This window comes from Perca flavescens, chromosome 14 (assembly GCF_004354835.1).
Source record: "Perca flavescens isolate YP-PL-M2 chromosome 14, PFLA_1.0, whole genome shotgun sequence".
Lineage (NCBI taxonomy): Eukaryota > Metazoa > Chordata > Actinopteri > Perciformes > Percidae > Perca > Perca flavescens.
In genome coordinates, this window is record NC_041344.1 from 30,718,245 (window position 1) to 30,730,573 (window position 12,329).

At 38.7% G+C, this 12,329-nt stretch overlaps 1 protein-coding gene across 2 annotated transcripts in view; it reads right to left on the minus strand.

Annotated features, from left to right (window-relative positions):
- sema4ab (sema domain, immunoglobulin domain (Ig), transmembrane domain (TM) and short cytoplasmic domain, (semaphorin) 4Ab) overlaps positions 1 to 12,329 on the minus strand; it is a 50,521-nt gene that overhangs the window by 26,443 nt on the left and 11,749 nt on the right. The window contains exons 1-3 of one of the 2 annotated variants that reach the window (XM_028598158.1): positions 8,957 to 9,806; positions 1,855 to 1,977; positions 777 to 904 (exon numbers count right to left, since the gene is read on the minus strand). In XM_028598158.1, coding sequence (XP_028453959.1) covers positions 777 to 904; positions 1,855 to 1,977; positions 8,957 to 9,290 — 585 coding nt within the window. In that variant the 5' untranslated portion in view covers positions 9,291 to 9,806. Of the gene's footprint in view, positions 1 to 776; positions 905 to 1,854; positions 1,978 to 8,956; positions 9,807 to 12,329 lie in introns of those variants that run through there. The other variant, XM_028598157.1, reaches the window with a different exon arrangement.

Below are 12,329 nucleotides of genomic sequence, written 5' to 3' on the forward strand. Positions count from 1 at the left end.
GTCTGGTATGCCCCTAGTTGGTCAGGGGTTCATCCTACAGCAAGATAATGACCCAAAACATAAGTCCAAGCTATGCCAGAACTACCTTAGGAAAAAAGAACAAGATGGTAAGCTTAAAAACATGGAGTGGCCAGCACAGTCACCAGTCTTAAACCCCATTGAGCTGGTTTGGGATGAACTGGACGGAAAAGTAAAAGCAAAGCAACCTACAAGTGCCACACATTTATGTGAACTTTCTGAAGAAGATTTGATTTCCATTGTAGAAAGAATGCCACGAGTATGTTCAGCTGTTATATCTGCCAAAGGGGGTTACTTTGATGAATCCAAAATTTAGAATACATTTTGGTTTATAAATTGATTCCATGATTTATTTTTTAACCAAAATTGTTAAATTGTTCTATTCTTTACAATAAGACATTGAACTGCATGAATTTCAATAAAAACCTAGAAAAATTGGGGTGTTCTAAAACTTTTGACCGGTAGTGTACGTATATAAAGAGGATGTTTTTATTCATAATTAAAATTAAAAGTCCAAAGAGGAAAATGTAAAATTATTTTACTACACTACTAGGAATATCAAGTCATAATTATAAAGAAAGTGAAACTACATTAATATGAGAATGAAAACATGCACCTGAGTAGAATGTATTTATGTGAGAGATTACAAGAAAATTGGTCAATATCACAAATTGTCTTCAATCGTTTGTATGTTCCACATAAGAACAAATGTAAATGCACAAGTGGTTCTTGCATTAGGCCCATTGTTTTGTCCTTACCATGCAGATCTGAGCAACACGAGAAACGATAAATTTGTCGATGAAGTCATACTCTCTGCCGACTTCACTGAAGAAAAAGTAGATTTTCTCCTCATCAGGACTGAAACTGGAACTGATGAAGGTTGGATCTATTGCAAACAGATGGCAAAGTATGCAGAAAATGTACGTTTGTGGAAACATGTCTGAGGGTTGCTGATATAATAAAACAGCATCATTCAAATAAAAGGATATGTCACAGTTTATCACCATGTTTGTGTCTGGGACCCTTTGAGTCCATGCATAAAACCCCCTGTTGGTGTGAAATGTTTTTTTCAATGATGTCAGGGACATTGTAAAGCTGTCATAACGCCTACAGTAAATAGGAATTGTACTCCATTTAGGGGTGTATCGTATGTGAGCTCAGTTAAATAGGACGGCAAAATTAATCACATTAAAATCATACTACTTCTTAAACTGTGGTCAATGTATATACAATGCCATTTTAAGGCAGAGGGACCATGGAGACGACTCAAATTGTTGAGGTGTTAACTTGACCAACTGAGTTTAATTCTTGTCTTTCTAACCATGGCCCACACAAAAATAAGCATTTTGTTGTTTTATTCTCTTTTTATTTTAAGGTTTGGCAGTTCAAATACCTCACATGCTAATCTCAATCAAGAACTAACTAAGTGCAGTGTGATCTTGCTAAACGGAGCCTTTTGAGTAATGTCAGGCTAGACAGTACACTTTCACAAGTGCTCAGCAACTAAAGAAAATATGAAGGATTTAGTACACACAAAAATCTAGATTGTGCAGGTTTCAGGTTCATACTTGTATTTTTGGTTTCTACTAAAACATGCTTTAATGTTCAATGTATCGTCTGTCAGAATATACTTGTATTTACCCTCTGTCTGAAACGCTATCTTTAAGCACCTGTGTCTTTAAGCCCCCCTCACGACAAAGCCCAGTCTGCTCTGATTGGTCAGCGTTTCCAGGGCTGTTGCATCTCGGCGTCTTCACTGTCATTGCAGCAGAAAAATTACTGTAAACGCACTTTCTACCTATATATAGTATAGTTTTTGACTGACAGCACACTCACCCTCCAGCCATCCTAATGTATCATCCAACTTCAGGTCAACACGCCTGGCCTCACTGAGGTGCCGGGAGATGACTGGCCGGTTCCCCCTGTAGTCTGCAACGGTCCCGGTATAAAGCTCTCCATCTGAGAAACAGAAAAACACTTAGCAAAAGTGAATATTAAATATAAAATAATAATAAATAATATAAAAATAATAAGCCATTCCCCTTTAAATGAACAATTAATGGTTTTCTACAGGGGCTTCAGCCCCAAATGTTTTAAGTGTAACCCCGAATGTATTTTGAAAAGTTGACTGACAAATATGAAACCGGTAGCCTGGATGCCTGCCGAACTTAGCCCCACCCAAGGCGTAGTAGGGTGTTGCTACTGACAGTGAAGCCCGCAAAGTCGTATTTACGTGCCTGATCGCCTGGCCATTCATACCTGACGCTTATTTCTCCGCGCCGGTCACAAAGAGATCTCTCTCTCTTAGGGTTGGGCATCGACATAGATATAGAACAATAGATATGACATGTAATTCTGCCTTGCCATTTCAGGATGGAAGCACTTGGCAGCCATCTTACCAGGGTTAAGTTTTAGAATTGCTTCCATTGGAATCAATGGGGAAAGAGGCTCATGTTGTCTTTATTATCCTTATATTTTTCTACCAATACATCAATTGTGGTTTTAATTCAAAGTAATGATTGTAAGACAACTGTGCCTTTCTAGAAAGAAACAAAAAATAGAGATTTGGGTGGAATTTTGATACAAGAGAACAAGTAATTTGTTCAATTATCAGACACGAAAATCACTCACCTTTTGGCGAAATTCACCGTTTTGAAACCAAAATAGGTGACTTATGTGAATCGTGTAGATTCGATGAGAAAATATTTAAGGGGGGAGGGTGTAAGTACTCGGGCTTGGTGCCCGATTTCTGGCGAATGACTATTTTAGAAAAATAAATAAATGAAAAGGTCCACATGGGATTTGTTTTGATGCGTTGGATTTAACCATACTGTCTATGGATTTAACAAATCATCGAACTTCCACCAACCAATCAAACGAGTTCTAGCCAATTAGATGCAAAGTAGGGCGGGTCTTTGCCGAAATGTCAGTGCGGTGCCGGTGTGGTCTCTGTGGTAACGTGGCTAAAAAAATGGAGGCAAAGTTTATCAAACTTGGAGCATGTAGATACAGGCAGCTTTAGTAGTTAAAATAAATGGCGCTGGGCATGAATGGAGGACAAGAAGAAAAGGGTGGAGACGGGAAGCTGTTTAGCACTTGGTGCCTCAAATTGAGGGAGCCGGGTGCTGCTTCTGCAGCGCATTTTTGGATGGCAGCAGCGTAAGACAGTGCTTGCTAGTCATTAGATGCTAGTCACAAATCTTTGGTCCGTGCACTCTGTCATACGAGTACGTTACCGGCAACAACGGCTACCGTTAAGACTGCGACTGCGCCTTCACGGACCGACCTTGATACAAACAATACGTGTGCACGTTCATAGCGGAACACGATTTGTAAAAGCTATCTGAAGCCCAAACAACCTTGACAAAGCTGTCTGTTTGGAGTTAGCATGGCAAGTATTTAAACATAACGGCCTTGTCCCAGAGTTTAGACGTCTAGCTATATGAAAAGATAAACAATGCAACGTTTTTAATAAATGTAAATAAAGCAGCTAATATCAAGATGGACAAAATCTTGAATGTAGCTTTTTTGATGATGACTGGGCAAAGTGGTAAATTTTTGTTTTCACAATGATTCATTGTAGGATTATGATATTATTGCAATATGTAAATCCACATTGACTCTTTATTTAACATATGGTTGGAAGAAGTAAAAATGTATCCAAAACTTTTTAGTCTTTCAAAATTATGACTTTTATTAGTGTAATGTCAGAAGGACTTTAACTGTAATGAGTGCATATTGAAATATTACACTGTTGGTTGGCAAAAAATGCATCTCAAAATGCATCAGATTGATGCTTTAAAATATGGAATATTTAAAATTTTCTTCTGGGGGAGCATGCCCCCGGAACCTTCTAGAGTGGTAATATCCTTCTCACCTTTTTCACCCCTGACCCGTTTTCATGCCTGAATTATGAAGATAATCTCATAATTTTGCATTTATATTGCAGGTAATAATTTTATTTTTTCAATTTTGCATGAACTTAATATGTAAAAACTGTCTTTGGTATTCTGAATGGCTAATATACATTAAACAATATTTTTTAATGTCAATCTCAACTATAAGACCACATTTCCCATCAACAGCTACCTCCTGTTTAGCGTTTGTTTTCTTACTGTCAGCTGGCCAGCGTGGAGTTTGTTTAGACGATGAGCAGAGTAGTTGAAGAGCCTCGCTAGCTTCAATGAGTTTTTGTTGATACAAGACTATAATGACTTCACCAGAACTGCTGATGGACTTTAACGTTATGGAAATTACATTTACGATAGTAATACGGAGACTTACTGCTGAAGTAGGAAGTCTTTCTGGACGTTACTTTACCTCGTCAAGACATGGATTATTAAGTTTTAATTTACTGAAAGGAAAATCGTGTAAAGGCATGAGGTAAGCTGACAACAATAGATAGTTAATAGAATAGAATAGTTAATATATGATGACTGACAGCAGGATTCAACATGGCTAATGTTTGGGGAGCTAACGTTAGCTGGTGAAAATGTACCATTAAGTGCGGCTGGTCTGTTAGGCTCCGTGTTGCTGGATGTTGCTACTGTTGATTTGTGTAACGTAACTTTACTCTAGCTACAGTACAGGCCAAAAGTTTGGACACACCTTCTCATTCAATGTGTTTCTTTATTTTCATGACTATTTACATTGTAGATTCTCACTGAAGGCATCAAAACTATGAATGAACACATGTGGAATTATGTACTTAACAAAAAAGTGTGAAATAACTGAAAACATGTCTTATATTTTAGATTCTTCAAAGTAGCCACCCTTTGCTTTTTTGATAACTCTGCAAACCCTTGGTGTTCTCTCAATGAGCTTCATGAGGTAGTCACCTGAAATGGTTTTCACTTCACAGGTGTGCCTTGTCAGGGTTAATTAGTGGAATTCTTAATTAATTCAATTAATAAAAAACCAAAGGGTGGCTACTTTGAAGAATCTAAAATATAAGACATGTTTTCAGTTATTTCTCATTTTTTTGTTAAGTACATAATTCCATATGTCTTCATTCATAGTTTTGATGCCTTCAGTGAGAATCTACAATGTAAATAGTCATAAAAATAAAAAGGAAACGCATTGAGTGAGGTGTGTCCAAACTTTTGTCCTGTACTGTATGTGTAACGTTACAGTACAGTAATCAATGTATGTATGTCAATATTAACGAAGTGTTAAACGTAAAAAGTGTTATAATGTTAATGTTACTAAATGTCTTATTTGAGGTAAAAAATCAATCAACTAAAATGATGTTTGCTGTTCATAAATGTTGTTAAGAGCTAGCTAGCAATCACCACTAACTGACATCTCAGCCGGTCTGTTAGCAGTTGCTAGGCAACGTAACTAGCTAGCTAGTTCACCAACTTTTCTGTATTTATAGTTAAAAAAAGAAGAAAAAAAATACTCTATCTACTCCTACTGACGTGTGGAAAGTGATGGCAGCCTCCTGGTCTCTTTGGTCCTTCTGGTAAAGCAGTTAGGTGCTGCACAGCTGATAACCATACTTGCTGCCATAGGTGACAATTGTAAACAGTACCCTAGTAAGATGGCGGACAGTTATGCCATAAATTATGACGTCATGTCATATCTATTGTTCTATATCTATGGGCATCGAGAACCAATTTCTACTTGGAATCGTTTTAAAAATTACGATTCCATTGGAATAGTTTCTTTATTGGAATCTTTTGGAGGATTTGGTTTCAAATATGATCATGGGTTCCAAATTTAACATGCACAAGTTTTGGTTTCCGTAGCAACCAGGCACTTGTTGTTTTGCAGCCATGGAGCACAGTAAGCGGTGCTCTAGTGTGGCTTTATTTTACATTGAAAAAGCCCCGTCAAACTGCAACCCACCTTTGAATCAAAATAAAACTTTCCTCTTATTTGTGAAATAACCATGTGACCAGTTTCAACTCCACCACTCAAAGAATCGGAATCAATAAGAACCGGAATCGAAAGGAAGAATCGGAATTGGAATCACAATCGTTAATATCCAAACGATATCTCTCTCTCTCTCTCTCTCTCATAGAAAGAGACAAGATTAGTGGGGAAAACTGTGTTAATTGTAGCCTATGTATATTGTGTGTGTGTGTGTGTGTGTGTGTGTGTGTGTGTGTGTGTGTGTCTCGCTCTCTCTCCTGCCGCCACGGTACCGACTCATCGAAGATCCAGTAGATCAGATAAGCAAAGCCCATGACGAGTTGTTGTCATAGCGACTGCAAGCAATGGTGAATAGACTGTTGAAAACGCAACTTTTCAAGCTGAAGCCAAGAAGCGCTCTAACATTACATTCAAGTTAAAGTGGAGTGAGAAGTGGTTCAACTTGTAAATGGCAACAAAGGACTAAGCTCTATTAACCTTTCATTACAGTGCTTAGCCTACATGTTTGGGGATGAATCTAATGTGCTGGGGTTTCTGGTTGTCGGCCTACATGCTACAAGGTGTAAAGGGGAATCTAACTCCATAAGGGAGTAAATATGTTAAGTTTAATTACTCCTCCACATCACAGAGAACACAGATGGGATGAGTTATTTTTTTAATAGGCACAAAATTTTGAACAAGAGCAGAAAAAAAAACATCTGAAGAAAACACACTCCAGGGGTTTATTAATTCATTAAAATGAATTAATATATCTTTGAGGTGAATAATTGTCATATGTACATTTAAGGAGGTTACTTCCCCAACAAAAGACACAAAGAGGATGGAAGAGTAAATGATGCCTAGGCTACATGTGTGCTGACTCAGATATTAGATGAAAAGCAATATCTTAGATGAAAAAAAAGCAGATATTAGATGAAAGCAATACAGAATGCCTAAGAGCCTTATTGCTATATAATTTAGGGCCCCGAGCGCCGACTGCGGCAAAGGCCCTATTGAAACTGAAGGAATTATTATTCCTTGTTTTCCCGGCAAATTAATCGCCTTTTTGAGGGGCTTAACTCACCAAAATTGGCGGTCGCATGTTGAAAATGTACGTATTTTAAGGGTTTCAGGCATAGGCGCACAAAAATGGCTTGCTAACACCACCTACAAAACTTAAAAAATTGAGCCCCTGCAGTACGTTTAATGTGTAGACTAACGAAACTTGGTACACATACGTAGCATGTCAAGATATACAAAAAAACACCGTGGAGCCATACCCTAAACCCACAGGAAGTCCGCCATTTTGAATTCAAAGTTCAGAATTAGTGCGATTTTGGCCATTTTCACATGTCGTACTTTAATGAACTCCTCCTAGACATTTCATCCGATCAACTTCAAATTTGGTCTGTGCCATCTTACGGAGCCCCCTGGGGTCAGCTGAGAAAAAAAAAAAAAACTAAAACCGTGTGCACAGAATAAAAATCCATTCCCTCGGTTTCATAAACTGTGAGCACGGATTCATAATCCATTCCCTCGTTTTTATAAACTGTATGCACGGATTCATAATCCGTGCTCTCGGTTTCATAAACGTGAGCAAAGTTAGAAAGATATTCACAGATTCGAACTTCTGAGATCAATTACTCCATAGCGAAATGTTATTAAATCACAAACGACGCTAGTAAGGTTAACGAGCTACAAACTAATTTTAATCAAAACGAGCAGTCGTCCGACCTAGTAGCAACCGGCGGTGAGACGGCAGTAAGACGAGTGCTTAGGGACCGTCTACAAACTACAACACCGACACAAAAAGATCTATTAATTTAATGATTAAATAAGGTGGTGTCTCCAAACTTACCTCAATTATAACTTGTATCCTGCTAGTTTCACTACAGCGCTTACTTTAAAAAAATAATTTTTTAAATAAAAGAACCCCCAGATCCCCCGCATCATAAGTTGCCACACAGATCTGGAAACAAAACCTTGGCCTTTGGGTTGCCAGGCCAGTTATAAGACCAAATGTTGATGCCATCTAACTAACATCTACAAACTGGCCAGCTAAAATGAACATACACTGGCTATTAACAAGCTGGGCAAGCCAATTGCTGTTTTGCATTGCATTCAGTTTATTTAAATGGGTCCGGGCTAAGCCCCAAACCTCCTCAAGTCCTAGAAATGCCCCTGGTTTTCTAGGAGGGAAACATCCAATACTATTCTAAAACAGGCAGATTTCCTTGGATCATGCACCTAAATCATGTTTGCAGCTGCTGCCGTGGTCCTGCTTGACGACCTGCTATGCCCTGCACTGCTGCTACTTCTATTATTAGTCATAGTTCTATTATCTTTACTGTTATTATAATTGCCACTGTTCACCAAGTCATTCCATTATACCCACTGGCAGGGGCGGATCTAGAAAAATATTTATAGGGTGGCGAGAGGGGGGGAGGAATTTTTGAGGGGTGGCAACATATGTCAGACGTATATTTACTGAATTTAATCAGTTATCACAGTTTGATGAGAAATAGTATATACACACTACAAAACTTAATCTCATGCAATCAGTGTCCTGCATTTGAGGTTTCATTTGAAACAGTTCATATTAGGAATAAGTGACAATACAATGTGATCTCACTTAATAGGAGATATAGAAGTATGATAGAAGGGGCATTATCACAGGAAAGGCATTAAGGTAGGACACAGGTGATGAGTGGCACATGTGTGAGAGGGAAAGCAAACTGTTTTGGACTGTGTCAGAGAGTGTTGCAGGCAGCATTTGTATAAAATTAGGAACGGTCATTGATTAGTTCTAACCATCAGACTGTGTTAACACACACTCACATTTTAGCCTGGGAGAGTATTTTTAGGTTCATTTGTTTATTTTTTGTTTTATTTATATATATTTTTTTATTTAATCTGAGCAATAGATCTAAAATACATTCTACACAAAATATAAAAACTCATCTCTCCATCTCATCACACTTTCACACTGACAACTTTCCCTAATTATTCATATTTAAGCTTTGTCATTTGTTGTTCTTATTCATATTTAACTTAGTATACTATGCATCAATAATTTCCATACCGTGTGGACCAGCTTGACAGGAGATGGTTGGTGATGGCCCAGGCACTCTGCTTTCCCTTTCACTGTCTGAGCCCTGCACGTTCTCTTGTCTCTCGCTTTCTCCCTCCTCATCTTGGTGATGCTCTCCCTCCACCTCTTCTCTTTCTCCCTCCTCATCTTGGTGATGCTCTCCCTCCACCTCTTCTCTTTCTCCCTCCTCATCTTGGTGATGCTCTCTGTGGTCTTCTCCCACCTCATCCTGTCCCTGGTCGCCTTGGCCTTGTATTCTGTCTGTCACGTTTCTGTTGCCATTTTCTCTCTCCTTCCACCTCTTTTCTCTCTCCTTCCACCTCATCTTCTCCTTCTACCTTGCTCACTTGTTCATTTTCTATTTCTCTCGCCTTTCTCTTTGGAGACAAAAACTGAATATGCTACCTCTCCTCTTCATTTCTGTAAGATTCAAAGTAACAATTGACAGACAGACGTTGTCAATTAGACGTTGAATCAATATTAGCTTTTGTAGCCTACTTTACATAGAACAAACGTCAGACCCTAAGTAACATTGGAGACGCACGCTCGTAAATTGTCAAATTGGCCATAACTTTTACCGTAATTCGTTGCTGCCAACTGGGGTGGCAAGGCTTTCTTTTAGGGTGGCATTTGCCACCCTATGCCACCCCGGTAGATCCGCCCCTGCCCACTGCTATAATTATTATGAGTCATATTTCAGCCTCTCCCCCAACCAGTTGCATCAGATGGTCAACAATCAAGAGCAAGGTTCTGTCCGAGGTTTCTGCTTGTTGAAAGAAAGTTTTGACTCCCCGCTGTTGCGCCAAATGCATGTGCTTGTGGTAGTTGTCGGGTCTATGTAAATTATAGAGTGTGGTCTAGACCTACTCTATCTGTAAAGTGTCCTGAGATAACTTCTGTTATGAGTTGACCCTGTAAATAAATTGAATTGAATAGATGGTCCAAGATGGGCCTGGGCCAGGGCTCCACGCTAACTTTTTAAAGTTGATTGCCAAAACTGACAATACGGTTGACATGTTTTTAACTGCCTATACTTATAGCAATTAATTTCATATGTAACTACACCACACATTTTAATAATGAACACTGAGAGAATGTCTTGCAATATTCCATCCCTCTCAAATAGGGGTGAAACAGATCACAAAACTCACAGTTCAGATCACGGTTTTGAGTCACAGATCGGATCATTTCAAATCCAAATTCATTCGGATCAGCACAAATAGTGGGAATTTAAATGATTATTAAAAATGTAACAATAACTTTTAACAATAATTACTTTCACCAGTAAATTGCTGTTAAAAGACAAAAACAGATGAGAAAAGGGTTATTTTGGGTCTAATAACCCACACATAGAACATGTGCTGATTAGATCTACATTTTGTCCCGTCTGTGTTGTTTTTCTAACAGCAGTGACCATAGTGCTAGTTTGTGTCTTTTAGTTCATAGCTGTAGCGGCAGACTGTAGTATGTTCCGGTGTTGGAATCCTCTACAGTGAAATACATTCCCACTTTTACACTGTTTAGCTGTCAGCATTTTAACAGTGTTTAATCCAGTTACTACTGTAGCTAACAGTAGGCTAACGTAAGCTGACCAACAGTTTGGAACATCTGTATGACACCATTTTTCAAAGGATTCAATCTATCTGCAAAACTGAAATGAGCGGGTTAAGATTAATTATAGCTATACAGACAACACACAACTCTACATTTCATTTTCCAGTGACAACGTAACATTTTTTTAAACAGTCACACAGTAAACTAGACAAGACAGCAATAAAAAGGCAAAAACAGATGGTAAAAAAAAGAAAAAACACTCACATAGGTGGAGGGCAGCCAGAGTGCAACATCAAACATGCTCAGAACAAGGGCATAGCATAGCAACAAACACACAAATCAGACATTTAGGTCTAATCAAGCAATATCAAAAATGGTTCCCACACCTTCAAAAAGTATTTTTGTGAATTCCTTTTTGTTGAAATAAATCTGCCATAGAAAGCATTTCATTGAGCCACCTCATGAAACATAGGGACAGTGGAGACTTCCAGTTGAGTAATATTATTTTCTTAGCTGCAATGCGATGCATCACCCTGGAACCTGATGTTAGAGGAACACCGTGATTTTCTGTTTTGGTACAAACCCCTACAGCAACATAACATAATCAGAAAAGATAGAGTAAGGGAGAGATATGTGCCATCAACCGCCGTATTGTGAGCTAAAAATTAAGTGAATAGTTGGTGAATAGTTGCATCGGAAAAAAAGCCTGTCTGTTGTTAGGGCTAACCCAGTCGCTTTGCTAAGAACTCTAAGTAACAGTTAGGCCTAAGTTTTACTACTGGATTTTTACTACTCTATCATGTTGCCTACCTGACAACTTTGAACATGGCTACATGTGTGGATTGCCATCCTACCTTTGCAAAACTGAAGTTAGCTGCAGTCACCCGACTGCAGTCTGAACTCCGGGAGAGGGACAAGTTAATCCTGGAGTTATCATCTGTAGCCACAGCAAAATCTAAACACCTCTCCCTCCTGGAAAATTGAGGGCACACCAGTCTGTCACGTCCTCAAGAACGTTCAGCAGTACCTCAGGACAATGACTATTCCGTGGTCCTGCGGAGAAGCAATTCCCCTCTATGGCCCCCTGTCTCCTAATGGAAGACACATGGCTCAGCCATAGAGCAACACCTCAAATTTGCTCAACCCCATCCTTGGGCCCAAGTTACGAACAGTAAACTCCGTCAAAGTAAACAGCACCTCCAGCCACTCCAACAAGAGTTTCCCCAGCTTGGAAATACACTGTGTTCCAAATTATTATGCAAATTATATTTTACACCGATTTTCCTAAATAGTTGATGCAAATGACAGTCAGTATAATTTTCAAGTCACCAACCATTAGGGTATAAGTCAAATTTCATTGAACAAACAACCCAATGAAAACAGTGGAGCCCCCATCCTCCCCTGACCTCAACCCTATTGAGAACCTTTGGAGCATCCTCAAGCAAAAGATGAGGGTGGTAGGTAGTTTGCATCAAAGCAGCAGCTCTGGGAGGCTATTCTGACATCCTGCAAAGAAATTCAAACAGAAATTCTCCATAAACTCACAAGTTCAATGGATGCAAGAATTGTGAAGGTGATATCAAAGAAGGGGTCCTATGTTAACCTGTAACTTGCCCTGTTAAGATGCGTTTTATTGAAATAGCTTTTGATTTCAGTAAATCTCCTAATGCTGCAAATTCAGCAAATGACCATTTTCAGTTTTTTACAACCTATAAAATGTTTTGAAACTATGTTGTGCATAATAATCTGGAACAGTGGATTTTGAGTTTTTTATTTGTATTTTTTAAATACTGTTTTCATTGGGTGGTTT